The sequence below is a fragment of the Bidens hawaiensis genome, unplaced genomic scaffold (genome assembly GCF_021521415.1).
Source record: "Bidens hawaiensis isolate Kalapana, Puna unplaced genomic scaffold, B.hawaiensis_p1.1 tig00024462_1, whole genome shotgun sequence".
Classification (NCBI taxonomy): domain Eukaryota; kingdom Viridiplantae; phylum Streptophyta; class Magnoliopsida; order Asterales; family Asteraceae; genus Bidens; species Bidens hawaiensis.
The window spans coordinates 249,002-271,878 of record NW_027493865.1 but is presented as its reverse complement, the minus strand read 5'-3'; the positions used below and the strand labels follow the sequence as shown (position 1 = coordinate 271,878).

Below are 22,877 nucleotides of genomic sequence, written 5' to 3'. Positions count from 1 at the left end.
AAGAAAAAATAATGTATCCTGAATCAATGGCAATTAAATTTCCCGCCTTTCGCCCTTCAACACTTGGTAACAGAATTCTCTTAGCTCCTGTTTGTTTTTGCTTGGCCTAATCCATAAATTTTATATCTGCTTGCGAATACGACATGTAAACATTTGGTTTAATGCATAATGCATAACCAGCTTTTGATGTGCCTGCTATTATGTAACAGTAGAAGCATCTTGATATCAAAAGTAAGACAACTTCTCACAGCCTGCTTAAGCGGTACAGATCAGTCATAATTTGTAAATTCAATTGGATTACAAGTCCAATTGTATATCTTGAAAATATGATCTAAGATCAAATAAAACAATTTCAACAATACGAATTTATGGAGAGTGATTTTGAAACGTGATTAGAGTAATATACGTTGTACATCCTTCACGAGAACACTTAATTAGAATAGAATCTAAAAGCCATTGCAGTAATGAAAATTCGGAAGATAAAACATATGCATTGTAATCATTTTCATTAGGGAAAGAGCTAACTCATAATGCAATCATTTTGGTAAATTATTAACCTCTTTATTATATGTTTCAACTGGGCAAAAAATTAATAAAAAAAATAGCATAAAAGAAAACCCTGTGTTTACCAAATTGATTAGCAAATTCATATCCAAGAGTAGGTAACCAAGAAACACCCAATACCATATCCCACCCTTGCAATGGTCAACCACAATGGACTGCCCTTGAATTACCAATTCCACATTACGAGCCAATCTTGAACACGGCTACCAACTAAAACCGAGAATGGGCTAACTGCTTCAATAGGAAGATTAAGGAAGTGGGCAATGCGTGTTTGAACAAAGCAATGGGTGCTGTCCCCATCCAAGAGGACTTGCACCTCGTTTCCAAATACCGGCCCTGTGAATCTTAAGGTGGTAGATGAACATCCACCTCAAAGAGCATTATAGGAAATAGTAGACGGAGATTTTACCTCATCAAACTCCGCGAGAACTGAGTCGGACGGGGAATCCGGTGAGTCATCATCAAAGAAGAGAAGTTGGGGTGCCGATTTGCACTTATGGTCCCATGTATACTTCTCGTCACACCAAAAACCCAAGCCCTGAGAACGTTTTTGAGCGATTTCTGTTTGTGTTAACCTTTTGAATCCGACTTTGGGGTTAGTTGGGTTTGGAATTACAGGTTTGCTAGGTAAGGTGGTCGGAGGCGATGTCTCACAGGAGACGGATTTGGGTTTAGATGAGCCCAATGAAAGACGATCTATTCCTTTTTCATTGCATCCTCCAAAGTATTGGGCTCATGAACAAGGATAGACTGCCTAATATCGGATCGGAGACCTGAAATCCAACAGCTAATCAAAAACTCCTGAGGCAACGGCATAGTGCGATTGGAGATAGCTTCAAACCGAGCACGATAATCGGCTACAGTAGTCTTTTGGTGAATAAGTTTAGCTAACTGCCCCTCTGGTTTCTCGAGGTAGTTAGAACGAAAACGCCGTTTCAGAGCATCTATAAAGGCGTTCCATGTGCAGATCTGGTGATGACGTTGCAACCAATCGTACCAAATAGAAAGAAGAAATAACCAAACGATCCAGATCTGGAATGGAATAGAATTCAAAATAGCGTGATGCTTGCGCTAACCATCGTTTCGGGTGTTCGCCGTTGAAGCGGGCCAAATACACTGGCGTAGGTTTGTGGCGTCCGATAATGCTGGAACCGGTGAACGTATAATCTAAGGGTTTCTTCAATTCACTCGGACCCGGCGTGCGTTTAATTAATTCATTAATGGATTGTTGGATAGATGTGATGGCTGAAACGACCCCATCTCCTCTTGGACACCTTTAACCGAGTTCTAGTTCCGTCTGCCATCGATGCAGAGGAAAGATGAAAGCACCAATTGGAATGAATAGATGGAAATTAGGATGGTTTTTATTATGAGTTAATAGCCATTTTCGTCCCTTGTGGTTTGCTACTTTCGCCACTTCAGTCCAAAATTTGTATTTTTGTCAATTTAGTCCTCATAGTTTTAAATATTTGCCAATTACGTCCTATCCGTCTAACGGCATCCAGCTATGCCGTTAGTTCAAGGGTATTTTTGTCTTTCTCTTTTTTATTTTGAGTTATTGGTCATTTTCGTCCCTGTGGTTTGATACTTTTGCCAATTCAGTCCAAAGTTTGAAATTTTGTCAATTTAAGTCAGTTTTTTTTCTATAACCCTAGAGAGCATTATCCAAGCCCAAAACAAGTCTGCATTTACTCTGTCGACAACAGTAATCATACCCCCTCCTCTCATATTTAGTTTCTAGACGGTTCCTAAACTCTCCCCCATGGTGGAATTCAATGGTAAAGTGGTCAAAGTAATTCTGTGAAACCGAATTGTACGGAAAAAACTAAAAATCGTTTCTTTGATGAATGCATAATATTTAGGGTTTAGAGATTAACATATCATAACGAAAATCTGGGTCGTAATCAACTATTATACATTAATCAACAAAACAATTTTTAGTTTTTTTCTGTATAATTCGGTTTCAGGGAATTACCTTGACCACTTTACCATTGAATTCCACCATGGAGAAGATTTTAGGAAATGTCTAGAAACTAAATATAAGGGGGGGTATGATTACTGTTGTCAACAGAGTAAATGCATACCATTATTTGAGGTTGCTCGATGGTTTTGGGCTTGAATTATGCTCTTCAGGGTTATAAACAAAAAACATAAAAAATAAAAAAAACTGAATTAAACTGAACATTAAATTGACAAATTTTTAAACTTTGGACTGAATTGGCAAAGATATCAAACCACAAGGACTAAAATGACCATTAACTCAAAATTAAAAGGAGAAAGACAAAAATACCCTTAAACTAACGGCATAGCTGGATGCCGTTAGACGGATGGGACGTAATTGACTAATATTTAAAACTATGAGGACTAAATTGACAAAATTAAAAATTTTGGACTAAAGTGGCGAAAGTAGTAAACCACAGGGACGAAAATAGCCATTAACTCTTTTATTATTAACTTGAGAAAGAAAGAAGGGAGGTGGGAATATCTCATGCTCTCTCAATAATTACTCTAAATAGCACTAGTAAACGAATTATGTCATGGTAATGCTGACGTGACATGGTCTTCAAATCGTTTAGACCTAACTTTAATTCTCTCATTTTTTCTTTGTTGCACATCAGGTGGGTTTACATTATTAATTGGTGGATCCAATGAGCTCATGACATTTACCAAATTGATTAGTTGTGAAACAGCAAATCCCACATCGTCCCCAAATATGTATGAATCATTTCAACACACACATATAAATCATCAATTCATATAAACCCCCCTTAATTTCAGCAAACTCTAGCTTTAAACCTTTTTGTCACACACGCCTAATGTAAAATAAAAATTAGAGCAATCATCAACAATTCATGAAATTATTAAAGTACAGAGAATATACCTAGATTCAATTACAAATATTATAATCAAAAGAGACTGAAAATAGTTACCGAGGATCATAATCTAAAGCTATATGACGCAGAAGCTAACACACCGGAAGCCGCCGGAGAAAATTGGTCCGATTGGATTGGTTCGTGATTATCGAACCGAATCGCTTGAGTGAGGATGAAGATTCTCGAACAATAAAAGGAGAGGCTGCTGTATAGATGACAGGTGTCCAATATTATAATAGTAGATGTGTTACGTTTCTTCTTAGATTAGACAAGAAGCATAATCAAAATCCTAAACAACTAACAGAATCATCGAATCTTCTTTTTTACTATATATTTTAAATTAAATTAGATTCTTTAATGAAGGAAGATATCATATGACATAAACCTTAGAATTAGAATAAGATTATGAGGGTGTTAGCGATTACTTATTTAACTCTAAAAGTGTTTTTTTGTCAAAAGTGTTTATTGGCTTCTGGCTTTTTGAAAATGAATTTTTAAAAAAGTGTTTGGATTAGCTTATGTGGTTGGAAAAGTCATAAGCACTTTTTAAAAAATGTTTGGCTTAGCTTATTTACATAAAATGACCAAAAAGGGTAAAGTGCATTTTCAAGCCAATCAAAAAGCCAAAACAAAAAGGGCTTTTACATTTGCCAAACACCTTTTTTGCTTATTGGCTTCTTTAAAAAACCAATAAGCCAATAAACATTTTTTAAAATCAATCCCAAACATCCTCTATATATATGCTCCTGCTTCCAATTGCATCTCATCTCTTTGAAACCTTATAACTCAATGGCGAGCATACCTCAAGACATTGTCTTTGACATCTTTGTCCGGTTGCCTACAAAGCCCTTGGCGCGGGCCAGATGCTTATCAAAGCATTGGAACCGTTTGATTTTGGATTACTTTATGAAGTTGAGATCACGCCGAATGATGCTTCTACCCTTCCAGTCTCTTCTAGCCATACACAACACCGTACCGAGTGATGGCACCGTTCATTTGATTTCGACATCAAGGCTTCCTTGTCCTAATTTTAACAACCTAGTAAGTGTAGATTGTGCCAAAATTATTGGAACATTCAACGGGATAGTCGTTTTATTTTGTAAAAGTATCATCTTGTTCAATCCATTAACCGGAGCATTCAAGATTGTTCCTGATCCGCCTTTGGACTCGTCCGTTAGAGTTGACACTTACGGATTATGTTATGGTGCAACTCTAGACGATTTAAAGACTGTTAAACTAAGATTTAGGGCCAATTATCCATATCAAGTTTATTGTGATGTCTTTAGCCTTAAAAAAGGTTTATGGAGCACAAAATCTATCAAGTTGGAAGGGTGGTACGGGGCTCGTCCTTTGTACAATGGTACTTTTGCAAATGGATATTTGTATTGGATTGCATTACAACCGGATGGGATGTGTTTTACACTCGCTCTGGATGTTAAGGAGATGGTACTTTCCAAGATACTATTACCAGGTACTGTTAGCTTGAGAGATTGTCTTTGCACATTAAGCGGACGCCTTCACCTTTTTCATGTATCTAATATCGCATATGAGTTATGGGTAATGAAGGAAGACGGCATGAAAAAATCATGGACAAAAGTATTGAGACCAAATATAGCTCCCTCGATTTTCCATACCCCTTTGTCCGTTGTGGATGCCGGAAAGATTGTTATCTTGGATTACAAGAATGTAAGGCAAGTCATAATCTATGACACGTTTAAAGATTCATATGAGGCATACAATGTGAACTGGGGGAATCTTGGCAACCGGCTGGGACTAGAAGTTGTGGAATATGTGGAGAGTTTGATCTCACCATCTCATCTATTTTCAACTTGGTAGTTGATATCAGGGTCGTCTCCGAGAATTTAAATACCCGGTCGAGCCGAAATAAAAAGGCCATAGCCTTAAAGAGTAACGAAATATATAAGCTAATTTTATTAAACGAGGCTTAATGTTATAGCAATAAACATAAAAAAAACATATTATTAAAATCAAATACCGTAATAACTAATGATTAACCAATGATTCATGAAACTCTGTAACATTCGTTATTTTTCAAATCCGAAAACCCGACCCATTTTGAATTTTTGGTTTTCATATATATATATATATATATATATATATATATATATATATATATATATATATATATATATATATATATATATATATATATATATATATAAAGTTTCGTTGCATTATGATTTGTGTAATTCGTACTTTCACTTTTATTCGTACTTGTTAAATCAACCCATTACGTTGTTCATTGTATTCGTGTTTACCGTTCACGAGGGCTTACGTTTATCGTACGTTCATTTTCTATTTGTTTTAATCAATTAACGAAACTTCGAAGACTTAAAGTTTTGTTTAAACGATTCCGAAGTATACGGGTTTAATTCGAAAAAAAATATTTAAGCAATATAATTTCTAGTTTAATTCAAAGTTAAAGGTGTAATTTGTAATGTTAATTTAAATTTAGTTTTAATATAATTCGAAAAAAAATATTTAAGCAATATAATTTCTAGTTTAATTCAAAGTTAAAGGTGTAATTTGTAATGTTAATTTAAATTTAGTTTTAATATAATTTGAAAGTTTAAAGTCCAAGATGTAAATATATTACTAATTCTAATTTAAAAGAAGTACTAAAGTGCAGGGTCCATATTGTAACATATTCAAATTATAATAATATAACATAAAAAAAAAATAAATCCTACAGCAACATGCCAACATATCACGTATTTCCGGCCATAATTCCGACGAGCCGATCTCGTCTCCGCCCAACCCTCAAACCCCCACAAAACGCGCGATTTGACTCGATTAAATCTCGTAGCCACCATATTCTGTAACGGCGAAGAATAATTATTAGTAGTAACACGTTATAACAGCGAATATTGGGCGAATTAAATCCGGGTAACCGCCGGAAAACTAGCAAAAACATTTAACACCAATTAACGACTTTCCGTTTCAATTAATAGTATAAATAGGATCCTAGACTTCTACTAAACTTGCCCCGACCATCAAAATCATCTAAAATATCCTTCATAATTCATAATCAGCCGTCAAAGATAATTCCGGCCAAGCCGCGACCGCCATCTTCCCGTCACACTAACAAGTAATAGTTATATGCCTTTTGATCTTCTTCAACCAGCAAACAAAAAACCCTAATCTAATTTCGACAAACATAGAACGGTTTTATCAAATCAAAAAGCTAGGGTTTGAGGTTGAAGATGATAAACATGAATATTATATATATATATTTTTCTGTCTATATAAAAAATAAACATGCTGGTCCATCTGGGTTGTTCATACGGGTTTGAAAGCTAAGACCCGGGTTCGAACACGGGTGAGTAATATTTTCTTTAAAGCTTTTCCTTTATGATTAATAACCCAAATAAATTATTTAAAGATCAAATATATTCTTTTTAAGTTAATTTAATTAATAATAAATTAATTTTATCAACTTTCTTTCAAAAACAAATCTTTTCATATCCGTTAAATTTCGTAAAACTCGGTAAATATAATATTCTAATTCCTTTGCGTTAACTTTTTCTTTCATACGCTTACATAATCATATACGGAAATAAATTTATATTTTAAGACCGGTACTTCATTAATTCCTTAGTTAAGTAATAAATTATTAGTTTATTTTTCATTACCTAAATTCTTTAGCTTTATGACTCGGTAAACCATTAAAGTTAGTTTATAATCCGTTACCATAGTCTTTTTCCAAGTTAAACTATCATTAATATTCGTAATTCGCAAATACTATATTTCTTATAATAATGTTAAAATTGTTAATCAAATATTAGTTATAATAATTAAAAACATTAAATTCCCGTTAAGACTTAAAAATAATATTATATTATAAAATGCCTTAGCATAATAAAATAACATTAAAATAATTCAATATACCGTTGACCAATTATATATAACTTGTTCAATCCCGATAGTTAGAGTTTGTCTTTGTTTCAATTATAGTTCGAAAAGTTCAACGATTCGGATTCTTTAAACGCATTTTCGATCGCTTCGGTTTCGTTATTACGCTATTGGCTTTTATTACAAGTTTATTTTCGCATTCGAGGTGAGGTCTTCACCACCCCTTTTTAATGTTTTGGGGTAGCATATGTATCCTTATAAAAATTCAAGCATTGTTTCTTCTATTACAAAACTACAATTCGTATATGGACTTGTGTGATACTTGTATTACTTGCACGAATATTACTTGCACGATTGGGAAGCCTCATTAAGTATGATCATACGCACTCTTTGCACTCCGGTCCATTTGCATCGAGTGGAAAAGGGCCTCATTATCCAAGTACGTTGGTTGTTACCAATTGGAAATGACCTTACTTGCGCGATTACCCAAGTACGTTGGTTGTTACCAACTGGAAAGGGCTTACTTGCTCGTTTATCACATGTCTATGAATTTTATGGTTTTTATGTACGTATTTAAACTGTGGAAACTCACCAGCTATATTATAGCTGACCTGTATTTTATACATATGTTACAGTTGTAGAGATACGAGGATGAAAGTTAAAAGACACATAGCATGTCTATAGGATATTCAAAGAACAACTTATCATTTATTTATTTATTGTTTCAACTTGTATGTGACATTCGTCAATTTCGGGTCTTGTTTGTATTCGTTTTTGTATTTGTTTATTATGTAAACCGACCCGATTTGTAAACCGAAGCTTATGTTATAATCAAAATGATGGATTTATGTTACAATATTGTTTCACGCTCGTTGGGTCTTGAAAACATCCTATTTTTATTTTTATTTTTATTTATTTGTTTATTATTTATATATATATATATATTTTTTTTGTTGTTTTGTGTTTTTGTCTTGATGCATTTTGCATGAATACTCTTGTGTCTCACACTCATATTTGACCACCAACATTAACCTATATATACACCACCTTTCCTCTTCATTTTCCCTTGCTACAACTCAAAAAAAAAAAAACCCTCTCAAACATCAAAGATTCAAGGTTATCTTCTTAAGTATTCTTGAAGGTTTTTAGTCTTTCATCTTCATTAGTTTATGTAGCCTTATTAATACTTGTTTATGGTTGTGCAACATATATATAATATACACTCCTTGTTTACCTTTGGTTGTTACTTCTCCGATTCCGGTCGGTGAGGTTTCGGACCTCATAAGGCAAGGCTTCATGGAGGACTTCGTGTCCTTGATATATATACATCTATATAACTTGTTCATACATATTAATCTTGCTTATTTTAGTTTTTTGGTAATGTTTACTAGTTCCATGGTTATGGGTTTTTAAGAGTCTATGCTTCAATTTAACCGTAAATAGCTCTAAACCGTAAACCGAACTTTGTTACTAGTTTTGTTAAATAATTGTTTAAACATACTTATTGTTAGATCTAAGTTTCTAAAATCATTTTTACAAATTCTATGGTTATGGGTTTGTAGAATCTTACCTCGGTCTTAACCCGAAACACGATCCGAATCAAAAACCAAACTTTTGTTTAAAGACTTTATTGTTAACTTTTGGTTGTAAAACTTAAAGTATTTTTATTTGTACATTATTATACAAGTTCTTTAGTGTTTGGACATGTGGAAACCATCTATGAACTTGTTGTGAGATGAAAACCGAACCAAACCGATTCTTACTCGCTTAAGGCACACAAGTGTGTTTTTTTTAGCCATCAAGACTTGTATATTTCTTTAAAAATAGTTACAAATTGATTTTTAAATATTTTCTTAAGTACTTGGAAATGTTGGATCCAACTTGATCTCATAACAAAGTTTGGACCGACAAAACCGAACACTCGCTTAACGTGCGTTGTTAGTTCTAAAACAATGGAACTACATACTTGGTTAAGTCTTATTAAATTTTATTGAGTTATCTCATAACATTCAATATTTTGGAAAGTTGACTTTGGGTTTGACCAATTATCAAGACCCGAACCGACAACCCGAACACTCGATAAAAAAAAAACCGTTTTAGTATCTTTTTGCATTCTTGCATTTTACCCACCTTATTACTTAACATAGGTTGAGTAAATATTAAGGATAGATACTTTAACCCGATTTCGAGCAAACTTACATTTTTAAAGGGTCATTATTATAAATTCTTAAATAGTTTCATTTTAAACCTTGAACTGTAATTATTTACATTTCTCAACATTTATTTTGTTTAAAGACCTTCAAGACAACCTTTCTAAATTCAAGACTTCTTTTCTTTTTAGGCATTGTGCGTTAAACTCTTCGTTTCGACAAATCTCCAAATTATCATCTTTCAAGTTTACTACTTGAAGGTGAGTACTTCATACCCCATTTTTCATCTTTTATTTTGGGGGTGACATTTCATACTTATGTTGGAATACCGTATGCCCGAGACACATAATTAGGTTAATGTGGCTAGTTGTGTTTGATCCAAGTCGGGTCATACCCAATAACGAGTTAGACACACACCAATAATGTATTTGTTAAGATAAGATCTATGAGACAAATACAGAACACGATACATTCAGAAAATCGGGTTTCTGAATACCTACTTGAAAGTGTTAAATAAATTAATTGGTTAATTTATTTATTCAAATAATTATTATTGGAATGATTATTTAACTATGTGTTCTTTTATAAAATGGTTTATAAAAGATGGGGTGTTTATATATTTTATAATGTATAAAATAAATAAATAAAAAAAAAAAAAAAAAAAATATTTGGGGCCGGTTTTGGGTGGGCGCCACACCCCAAGGTTTTGGTCAAGTTTTGTCATGGATTTGGTGAAAGGTTGAGTGTTTGTTACTTGACTAAAAACCTAACACAATATATGATATTGATTGGAAGATTTTATAATCATCAAAAACTTTCAAGTAACAAATAACACACACAACTCTTTCCTTTTCTTTGTTCTTGTTTTTCGGCCAAGATCAAAAGAAGAGGCTCGGGTCTCGGTTTTTCGTGTTCAAGCTCCCTAACATAGCTCGGTGTGTGTTGGAGGCTCGGGGTATATTCCGTTTGAGGATTTTTCCTTTGAAAGTCTAGCATCAACATCATCATCTTCTTCAACCATCAACTACATCTCTTAAAGGTTTAAGAATGTAAGTTTTACAAGCTTTGATAGTTTAGTTTTCCCGTATTATTTGATCCTTGCTTCGGGTTTCTAATAAATAGATTATTGGTAATCTTATGAAATGAATAAACTAGATTATTCATGATCATATCTTATATAAACTTGTATTATATATACATATATAAACACATGGATACATATGTTTAGTTTGTTTATATAACGCTTCCGCCTTTAATGTGACTAGTTAAATGGTTAACTAAGTTTATAAATTCCATAGAAACCCAACAAATGGCATCAAGAGCCGGGATACGGGAAACTAAGCTTCGGGTTTTCGGTTTTATATTTTTCCCCTTGAAAGATTTTATACAAAAAAAAAAAAACATGCATGATTTTTTTTGTATTTAATCTTGGTATTATTTTTGGCTTTGTTCAAAAAAAAAATATATATATATATATATAAAACCGAGTACATGGGCCGAAGCCCAATTCGGATGTTATTGGGCCGAAGCCCACTTCATTAGGTTAATGGGTTAACCGAGAAGAAAAAGGAGGGGAGAAAGTTAAATGGGCCGAAGCCCATTTTGTTAAATGGGTTGAAGCCCATGAGACTTTTATTGGGCCGAAGCCCATGTGTTTTGGACATGTGGGCCGAAGCCCATAATCAAGTTATTGGGTCAAGCCCAAATTGGGTTGGGCTAGGCCCGATAAGGTCAAGGGGTTTTGGAACGGGTTCCTAAGACATAACGGGTTATGTTTGTTAAAACTAGACCGAGCCGTAGACCAAATGGATGTTTGTTGTGATTGTTATTAATTATTCAAAGTTTCGGTTTGTAATAATTAATTAGGGGCAATTTTGTAATTATTTATTCATATGGGTATGTAATAAATAGTTTATTTGTAATATCTTTATTTTATAGAAAAAATGTATTAGGACATTTGTTATGTAAATTTAAAGAAGATTGCAAAATTGGAAGTTTGGGCCTTATTGGGCCGGGTATGGTGATAATGGGTCTCACAAGCCCATTAAGGGGATTCAAGCCCAAAAGGACCTAAGCCCACCCATTGAGCCCAAATGGAAGCTTATGGAAGCTAAGGCCCAAGTTCAAGCCCAATGGATCACAACGGGGTTGAAGAAGATGCTCGAAGCATTTGGATGCGGGATCGAGTGGGAGCTACAACATCCATGTGTCATGTGTCCCTTAGGATTGGACCTAAGACACACACTTGTTTCGGCTAACAAGTGTGGTCTAACTTAGTGGCTCGTGTCTAGTACAATTGTGTATGCTTGTTAATTGATTGTTTGATTATGTGGTTGCTAGATATTAGGATATCAACTTCGTCACATAGAATTAATTAACAAAGCATAAAACGGGTTCTAATAATTATCGGTAATTACGTGACACGTAGTTTAATAAAATGGATTTATTAACTAGCCGTCTCACGCCCATAATAAAATGGTTTTATTATAAATTAGAATTTTGAAAATGGTTTCAAAATAATCATGTTACTAAATGCATGTTAGAACATGATTTAAAGTTTTACAACTAGAATTGTTAAAACTAAAAATCCCTTTTAAAATTAAGGATAACAAGTTAAACACCATCCTTTTGTATAACGCTTAACATATTAGTAAGCTCTTAGTGGGAAAAAGGTCACCTAACCGCGTAGAGTAAATTAATATGTTGAGGTAATATTGGCATATAAATGGGAAAAAGGTCACCTAACCATTTATATGTTGATATTACAAGTTGATACAAGTAGGACGACTTAAATTAGAACCATGTGAAGAGGGTCACCCAAGCATGGGGTCTAATAAGTGTTGATGGGATAAACATGCCGACACGAAATATGATTTCGAACCGGTACCATAAAATCTAGAGGTTGCAAAAGGGTTTGCAATTGTTATGAATAACTACCTTGATAAACCGACAATGGGAAAAAGGTCACCTAACCGGAGTCGGGTTTATCGTTGGATTCTAGATTTTAATTATTAATTATATTTGGTATATATATTAAAGGGTATTAATAATTAAAATAAGTAAAACACTAAAATGAACTTAATTAAAATTCTGCAGATGGCCGCACACGTCGACGACAACATAATCCCTAACGTCCAAAATGTATCTCTCCGATCTATTCTCGCTAAAGACCGTCTTAACCACAATAACTTTTCGGATTGGTTCCGAAATTTAAGGATTGTTCTAAAACAAGAAAAATTATATCATGTTTTGGAAACACCTATCCCCAATGAACCGGAAGAGGGAAGTGAGGTCGAATATATGAATTGGGTCCAACACACGGAAGATTCCATTCAAGTGTCATGCCTCATGTTGGCGACTATGGTTCCCGAAATCCAAAAGGATTTCGAAAACCATAATGCGTACGACATGATTACTCAACTTAAGGAAATGTTCCTTAAGCAATCAAGAGTTGAAAGGTTCGAAACGGTTCGAGCCTTGCATGCATGTAGAATGGATGATAATCAACCAGTTTCAACTTATGTACTTAAGATGAAAAGTTACATTGATCGCCTCGCCAAGCTCAACTGTCCCATCTCAAAAGAGTTAGCAACGGATTTGATCCTTAACTCTTTGTCGAAAAGGTTCGACACTTTCGTGTTAAATTATAACATGAACGGGTGGGACAAAAACATTGGAGAACTTCACTCAATGCTTAAAACAGCCGAGGCGAGCATGGGTAAAAGGGTTTTACCCATGTTTGCGATCAATGAAGGTAAATCCAAGAATCGATCTCAACCCAATCCTAAGGCTAAGGTAGCAAAAAGAAAGGGTCCTCCTATGCATCTTAAGGGTAAGGGCAAATCACCGGTTATGGCAAAGAAACAAAAGGTTGTGGAACCGAAGGGTCATAAGGATGATCCTTGTTTTGGTTGTGGGGAGACCGGACATTGGAAACGCAATTGCCCGGTCTACCTAAAAGAGCTAAGAGACAAGAGGAATGCGGGGCATGCCTCGGGTAATGTCTTTATGATTAATATTGAGCTAAATCTTATTTCTTCTAACACATGGGTATTGGATACCGGATGTGGAACTCATATTTGCAATTGGTTGCAGGGGTTCAAAAGGAATGAAGACTTAAAGAAGGGCGAAGTGAGTCTTTTCATGGGCAACGGTGCAAGGGTGCACGTGGTCGCTAGAGGAGACTTCACTTTATCGCTTCCAAGTGGTTTGGAAGTTGTTTTGAGAAATGTTTTGTATGCTCCTAGTTTGACTAGGAACATTATTTCCGTGCACCTTCTTAGACAATGTAACTTTGACTTTAAATTTGTAAAATCAGAAATGCATGTATCATCTAATGGTATCTTTTATTTTAAAGCTGTACCAAACAACGGTATTTATGAATTGGTTCATGACAATACCTCAAATAGCTCATTATATCAAACTTCCACTAAAAGACTCAAAAAGGATTTGAGTGATTCCTACATTTGGCATTGTCGTCTTGGACACATAAACAAGAATCGTGTAAATACTCTCCAAAAGAATGGTCTTTTGAAAACAAATGAGTTAGGTTCGTTTGATGAGTGTGAATCTTGTATTCAAGGCAAGATGACCAAAAAACCTTTTAAAGGTACAAATGAAAGGGCTAAGGACTTGTTAGGTATCATACATACGGATGTATGCGGACCTCTCAAGCCCACTAGTAGGAATAGTGAAAGGTACTTCATTACCTTTACCGACGATTTTAGTCGATATGGGTATGTGTATCTAATGAAACACAAACATGAAGCCTTTGAAATGTTCAAGGAATTTCAAAATGAAGTACAAAATCAGCTCGACCGAACAATCAAGGTACTCCGCTCCGATAGAGGAGGCGAATACCTAAGTGAAGCTTTTCAATGTCATCTTAGAGATTGTGGAATTATTTCACAGCTCACTCCTCCTGGAACTCCTCAACATAACGGAGTATCCGAGAGGAGGAATAGAACACTGTTGGACATGGTTCGATCAATGATGGCACGAAGCTCACTACCGCCATCATTTTGGGGATATGCGCTACTTACAGCGGCTCGTATTTTGAATATGGCCCCGACCAAAAAGGTGGATCGAATACCCTATGAAGTGTGGCATGGAAAGGTTCCATCCTTTTCATATTTAAGGGTATGGGGATGCATAGTTTATGTTAAACGTGACACCCCAAATAAGCTTGAGGCTCGATCCATCAGGTGTATCTTCATAGGATACCCAAAGGATGATATAGGATATATATTCTATGATCCTAGTGAACAAAAGGTGTTTGTTTCACGCAAAGGATACTTCTTAGAAACTAAGTTCCTTATGGAAGGACCTAGTGAAAAGAGAGTGGAACTTGAAGAGGTTCAAGAATCACTGGATGATACACAGTTGGTCGATACTAGTTTTCAACACGAGGATGTTGAAGGTGATCAAATGGTTGATCATACACACGTTGCTCGCAGATCTAGTAGGATTAGTCGACCTCCCAAGAAATATGGATTTCTCGTGGATGATTGCTACTTGGTCGATTCGGATGAACCGATCTCCTACAAAGATGCTATGTCACAACCTGATTGTGACAAGTGGCTTGAAGCCATGAGTGCCGAGATGCAATCCATGCACGATAACCAAGTTTGGGAATTGGTTGATCGTCCACTTAACTCCAAACTGGTTGGATGTAAGTGGGTCTTCAAGAAGAAGACCGATATGCATGGAAATCTAGATACTTACAAAGCACAACTTGTAGCAAAAGGTTTCACACAAACTCAAGGGATTGATTACGATGAAACCTTCTCGCCGGTCGCGATGCTTAAGTCGATCAGGATATTATTTGCCATTGCAGCTCATTTTGATTATGAGATATGGCAGATGGATGTCAAGACCGCTTTTCTTAATGGATATCTTGAGGAAGATGTCCATATGGTTCAGCCTGAAGGTTTTGTCGATCCATCTAATCCTGACAAAGTATGTAAGTTAAGGAAATCAATCTACGGGTTGAAACAAGCATCACGGATGTGGAATCATCGTTTTAATGAAGAAATCAAAGCGTTTGGTTTCGTCCAAAACGGTGATGAGGCGTGTGTGTATAAATGGGCTAGTGGGAGTATAGTCATGTTCCTTATTTTGTATGTCGATGATATACTTTTATTTGGAAATGATATACCAAGTATGGAAAACGTTAAAGCGTGGTTAAGTAGTCGTTTCTCAATTAAGGATCTTGGAGAAGCGACATATATCTTGGGAATAAAAGTCTATAGGGATAGACAAAGGAAATTGATCGGACTCAATCAAAGTGCGTACATTGATAAAATCCTGAAAAGGTTCAGGATGGAAAACTCTAAGAAAGGTTTGGTACCTATTCCTAGAGGAACCGTGTTAAGCTCATCTCAAAGTCCTAGCTCTAAGGAAGAGCAGGATAGGATGAAGCATGTTCCTTATGCTTCGGCAATAGGATCTATTATGTATGCAATGATGTGCACCAGACCGGACGTCTCGTATGCTTTGAGCATAACGAGTAGATACCAGCACAACCCAGGTGACAGTCATTGGATGGCTGTCAAGAATATATTAAAATACCTTAGAAGGACTAAGGATATGTTTTTAATATATGGGTCTGGTGAGGAGGAACTCGTCGTAAAGGGTTACGTGGATGCGAGTTTCCAAACTGACCGAGATGATTCTCGGTCACAGTCGGGATATGTCTTCATTTTGAATGGAGGCGCTGTCTCTTTGAAGAGTTCGAAGCAGGATGTTGTCGCGTTATCCACTACAGAATCTGAGTACATCGCCGCTTCAATGGCAGCCCAAGAGGCTGCATGGATGAAAAAGTTCATCATGGATCTAGGGATTATCTCTACCATTCAGGAGCCCCTAGAGATATTCTGTGACAATGAGGGTGCTATTGCACAGATCAAGGAGCCTCGTGCTCATCAGAAAACGAGGCACATTGAGCGCAGATTCAACTACATAAGGGATGAAGTTGAAAAGAGAAAGATATGTATTCATAAAGTTCATACCGATCAAAATATTGCGGACCCACTCACGAAGCTCCTCGATAGGCCAAAGCATGAGGGTCATGTTTGTGCATTAGGACTTCGGTATTCTAGTGAGTGGATTTAATCTGTATTTAGTGTTTGTATAAGAACGAATGTAATGGGTATCTCATGAAAATTAATTATGTTTTAATTATTCAATGAGTTATGTTCTATATTTGCATGTTTAATCCATGAATGACTTATGTTGTTCTAAACGTCCGTAGTCGATCATGCTTGTGGGAACAAGTATGAAGTTAAGACTATTATGAACCCGGATTGGTTGATATTCATGTGATGAATATAGGGCATAGGTTTGCCACCAAGGTTCATAGATATTTGTGGGATACAAATATTGGACATGATCCGCTCTCAAGGATTACTGCATAGAGTTAGTGCAACTGATCATAAGTAATCCTTGAGTAAAGGCGAGTATCATTGTGTCCTTTGACCTGAGATGCATATCGGATCTGGTTTTTCATCAAGTCTGATATCTTGACTCTATTCTTTGTTATTTCGGTAACACGATGACGTGTAAGAAAGAGCTCAGATATTATATGAGATGTCAACGAGGATGTATGCAGTCAAGATGGAATTTGTTCCTCTTATGTGTTGAGAGTTTAGATGTCTAAGGCCTGTTAAGTTAAATCATTGAGAGAATGATCATTCTGTGTCTCTTCGATTTGACAGGACATCTAGTAACAAAGGGATATAATGATAAGACTTACCTATATCATATCAAGTATGGACTTGAAGGGGATGATGTTATTGAATGGCACTTAGTCAAACACACTAGGGGTGGTGACCTGTTGTTAGGCGGTATTCACCATTAGCATTAACTTCTTATGAGTCACGTGCAAGTGGGAGATTGTTGGAATACCGTATGCCCGAGACACATAATTAGGTTAATGTGGCTAGTTGTGTTTGATCCAAGTCGGGTCATACCCAATAACGAGTTAGACACACACCAATAATGTATTTGTTAAAATAAGATCTATGAGACAAATACAGAACACGATACATTCAGAAAATCGGGTTTCTGAATACCTACTTGAAAGTGTTAAATAAATTAATTGGTTAATTTATTTATTCAAATAATTATTATTGGAATGATTATTTAACTATGTGTTCTTTTATAAAATGGTTTATAAAAGATGGGGTGTTTATATATTTTATAATGTATAAAATAAATAAATAAAAAATAAAAAATAAAAAAAAAAAATATTTTGGGGCCGGTTTTGGGTGGGCCCCACACCCCAAGGTTTTGGTCAAGTTTTGTCATGGATTTGGTGAAAGGTTGAGTGTTTGTTACTTGACTAAAAACCTAACACAATATATGATATTGATTGGAAGATTTTATAATCATCAAAAACTTTCAAGTAACAAATAACACACACAACTCTTTCCTTTTCTTTGTTCTTGTTTTTCGGCCAAGATCAAAAGAAGAGGCTCGGGTCTCGGTTTTTCGTGTTCAAGCTCCCTAACATAGCTCGGTGTGTGTTGGAGGCTCGGGGTATATTCCGTTTGAGGATTTTTCCTTTGAAAGTCTAGCATCAACATCATCATCTTCTTCAACCATCAACTACATCTCTTAAAGGTTTAAGAATGTAAGTTTTACAAGCTTTGATAGTTTAGTTTTCCCGTATTATTTGATCCTTGCTTCGGGTTTCTAATAAATAGATTATTGGTAATCTTATGAAATGAATAAACTAGATTATTCATGATCATATCTTATATAAACTTGTATTATATATACATATATAAACACATGGATACATATGTTTAGTTTGTTTATATCACGCTTCCGCCTTTAATGTGACTAGTTAAATGGTTAACTAAGTTTATAAATTCCATAGAAACCCAACAACTTATTCAACAAAATGCTTTATATTTGAATATTAAACCACAAACGTAGTTGTATACTTTACCTAAATTGTTGTTCGATTTGGTTTTCTATGCTTATATGCCTATGTGTTTATCGCTTTTGGTTGGTGGAACTATAAAATCCTAGACTATTTGGCATCCCCTTATAGCAAGGTGTCATTAACGTAATGCAATTAATGATAACTATAAAATCCTGGACTATTTGGCATCCCCTTATAGCTAGGTGTCGCTAATGTGTTTAGCGATATCTATTTATTCAAATTACCACTTTTATTTATCGTTTTGTATGCAAGTTTTGTGGCTATCTTTATTATATACTAATATGATTAAACTTATGAATTGCTCACAAACCTTTGTGTTGACAAACTTTATTTTATGAAATGTTGCAGGTTTGCATCTTGGTTGATTTATGATTGTGAAGAAAACAACATCAAAGACCTTAGGATATTAGTAAAAATGAACAATATCAAATTTGCCATATTTTGTGATATCTTGTTTATGGTTATTTTATTGATAATTGTTATGTGACATTTTCGATGTTGTGAAATGAAATGAGTTTATTAAATAGTGTCACTTTAATTAGTGTCATGTGCTTATGGACAATCGTTACACCTCGGCATGTTCCGCCGCCTTTGGTCGGGGTGTGACATTGTATTATTTGATAAACTTGTGTTACATGATGATTTAAATGAAATAATGTTATTATGGTCACCTAATAGTGTCACGTGTGTTTGAGCAATTTGTACGTCACACTCAGGCGTTTCCGCTTTAGCCGGGGTGTTATAAACTCTCCTAACCTTGGAAAAAAAAATAGCTTGGTCCTTGGTGGCTAGCTTGGTCAACCGTGGAGGAGCCTGGTGGTTAACAGCGAACCAACAGTGGTGGTCGGTTGGGCTAGTCGTTCGTATTCGCAAAGAAGGAAACAAAGAGAAATTTCAATCGACCGCTATTTCTTTTATTTTGCATCGGGTTTTTATTTATTTTTTTTAGTTTTTAGTTTTAGTTTGGGTCCAATAATTTAAACTTGATTAAATGGATTATGGATAAAAAATAATTTTGGCCCAATAATTATAAGATGGTAAAAAACAATTCATATTCTATAAGTTTTATATTTTTTAAATGTATATATAAAAAATATAGATACAAATATTTTGGCCCCTAAAAATTACGTGATCCGACCGGCACTACCCTCCAGCCAGCCATGCTTCCAATGTAATATAATCTTCAGAGTTTGTAGTTTTGTATGCGTTAAGCATGCACTGACTTGCAACATTGTACACCTATATATAAAAGATAGTCTATCGGCTCGAGTATGACCGGACCTGACCCTTTGAACATTTCTACCTTTTGATTATAGTTTAGAAGTCACTAATTATTTAGTGTAATAATTGAAGTCCTATCTAATGATAAAATGATTCTTCTTCATATGTAGGGTTTTATGTTTCCATGAGCTTCTTTGTAGCAAACTCTGATTCAGTACATTGCCAAGAATTATTAAAACGAATCAACTAACATTGGGTTATAAAGCACACTAACAAAACGCGTGTTAGTTTTGTGACATCTTCGACATGTCAATTTGAAAAGATACTCACCACTAGTCCATGTCGATTTGTTCATGAATCACTGCTTGACTATGCCAATTTATACATGAATATGATACAACTCCAACGTATTTAAATATTGTCATATTAAAACCGAATGACCTTATAATTATGATCATTTGCTTATTGTGACATATGACAAGATTACTTCGTACGTTTGTTTGATCAGGAGGCTTCGTATAATTACCTGACCCTATATAGATAATAGGAAAGGGTTAAATAATTTGATGAAATCCTAAAATAGAACTCTAGAAAAGAATGATCAAAATCACAATCTCTTCGGAGATAAACCTTCAAAACCATAGCTTCTAGACCAAGTTCCAAGCCAACAGTGTTGTCCAGGTCTATTAGCTACTAAACCAATTCCAAGTCCGTTTGTCTAATGTCCAACCCTCATTAACAACACAAGAGCAAAGAATTTGAACTAAAAATATACTTTATACAATATTTTGATTATACGAATTGAACATTATGAATCTTTCAACATAACAATCTTTCAACATGTTGTAGATTATGATTTGCCTTCCATTCCTATTCCTTGAATCTAACATAACAATCGTTTCCGTATCTATAATGGACAAAAGAGTATCATAAACCGAGAGAGCAATATTTGAGGTCAACACTTTTGACCATGATTTTTCGATACCATCTATGTTCATTACCCATAATGTTGTATATTTTGGTTAGTCTATAACCCAAAATCAATCAATTAAACAAACAAACAAACCTGGTAATCTTGTATGTCATTGTAAATGAAGAAATTGCAACCTGGATTATTCTCTGAATCGTGTAATCACTATCATATAAACCTATTTGTGGGTTACACACAATAATTTATCGGATAAGATAGAGAATTTCTGCACATGGAATTTAATTTTGATTGTTCCATTTGATGAAGAACAGAGAGAACCCTAGTAACCGTATGTTCCCCCTTGTATCTGATCGATCGAGAACACAAAGATAAAGAAAAAACCCTGGCCAAAATAATAACCATAGGCCTTTATATAAACTAATCCATCGTATTGTTTTATCAAAACAATAAGGCCTAAATTAATTAAACCCAATTAACATAACACTTAAGCCCAAGTGTTAAATAATAAATCCAACGTTATTATAAAGCCCAAATAACATTAGAACTAAATCGAGCCCGCACTCCCGCGACACCTAACTCGTTTAATCTCTAACGTTATTTTCTCGATCGACAAGTTAATCCAATAACACTAAAATAACTAATAATCCTCCCCCATTTTAGTGATATCCATGATTAACTTAACCATCCTGACATAAACACAAACACTATGCATAAATGAAAATGTACTATGGATTGAATTTTCATCTTAGTATTCACACGCTACAAATATTAGAATATCTTGGGTGTCGCTATAGATTGAACCCAAGTTATCCATTTTTAATACTTGTAGGTAAATACACATGCGTTTCAAATCCAAATTCCACTTGACACTATATTTTACTAGCCTGTGTCCTAATCCTTCAAAGAATATATCAAAGCTCAAGTCCAAAGCTTCTTGAAGCGGCTAAACTTCATATTCTTATAGGTAGTTCATTATTCTCGCACCCGCACTACAATTTGTCAATGAACTATTAAGAAGCTACTTCAACCTACTTTATCTTGAGGTCCAAACACATACCTTGGGATGATTATAATAATGTGTTCCAATATCGTTATGACAAGCTTGCCACATTGAATTTAGCATCTAACGTTGTATTAGATGGGAATTGGGTGTCTTGACATAAGATATCAAAGTATGTACTTTAAACCCATCCCCATGACTGATTTGTTCTCGATTCCAAACTCTTTAGTTAGATCATCAGCCAAACCATACTCATAAATTACAAACTCAACTGATATCACATCTTGCATGATGAGTTCATGATCATGCTATGTATAATATATAACCGTCTAGACTTTTCATTATACATCTGACTATTACCCTTAGTCAGCACTATCCCAACTGATAGATTTTTGTGATATCGGTTTGACCATAATGGAATTTCATAATAACAGTTTCTTAGCCATTCAATCACTTTTATCAGTTGTTGCAATGCTAGAAACTCACATTCCATTATCGAGTGATGCAAATTCATTCCTTAATTACCTAAGAGTGAAACCTCCCCTTAAGAGAGTATACATCCACTTCATCATCATCATCATTGTACTCAGTATATCCCACCAATAGCAAAGCTATGGTAGGGTCTGAGGAGGGTAAGATGTAGACAGCCTTACCTCTACCCTATAAGGATAGAGAGGCTGCTTTCGGTGAGACCCCCGGCTCGATAGTAGTTTTGCATCAAGCCTTGGACATAAGGCACATAGCACTCAATCATCGGGACACCGGCTGATCGGTGCATGTATCCTTGTCTTTCGGCTATCAACGCCACTACATGATGCCTGATTAACCGTCCGTCACTTTTAACGTTATTTTCACGAGATTAGTAAAATAACGTCAAAATTAGTGCAATTTCACTTTTGCCCACCCGAGGGTTCACACATATATACATCATAAGTGCGCACCACAAGCAGGGCTAGAGTATACATCCACTTAGTTATACAATTTGTATAAGAATACACCTTCTAAAACTGAAGGAAAACCTGAATAACACAAATCATAGTTCATGGTTTCTTTCCAGTACTTAAGCAGTCTGTTTACTGCATATCCGTGTCATGGTTAAACTTTCATTTATTATTCTTAAACTAGTTAGGCCATCTGGAATGATCACTTCATCAACCATATTCATTGAATATTGGCTTGCTTGAGTTTTATGGTTTTACCCTTGGATTTGTCAATCTCTTAAGCCCTAAGAGACTCCATAATACGAATATGGCTACCCAATTGAACCAATATCAATTCCTCTTTTGATGTTTAAGAGTGTGTATGAACTCATTTC

The 22,877-nt window shown here is 35.1% G+C and overlaps 2 protein-coding genes across 2 annotated transcripts in view; one reads left to right on the top strand and one right to left on the bottom strand.

Annotated features, from left to right (window-relative positions):
• LOC143569374 (serine/threonine-protein phosphatase PP1-like) overlaps positions 1–22,877 on the bottom strand; it is a 102,999-nt gene that overhangs the window by 9,113 nt on the left and 71,009 nt on the right. The window lies entirely within an intron of this gene.
• LOC143569381 (F-box protein CPR1-like) lies at positions 4,227–5,273 on the top strand. The gene has a single exon (XM_077055312.1). It carries the CDS (start codon positions 4,227–4,229, stop codon positions 5,271–5,273), a length of 1,047 nt encoding a protein of 348 aa, XP_076911427.1.

Excerpts from the sequence above, each read along its gene's own strand:
- LOC143569381 (XM_077055312.1), top strand. The coding sequence starts at position 4,227 with ATGGCGAGCATACCTCAAGACATTGTCTTTGACATCTTTGTCCGGTTG.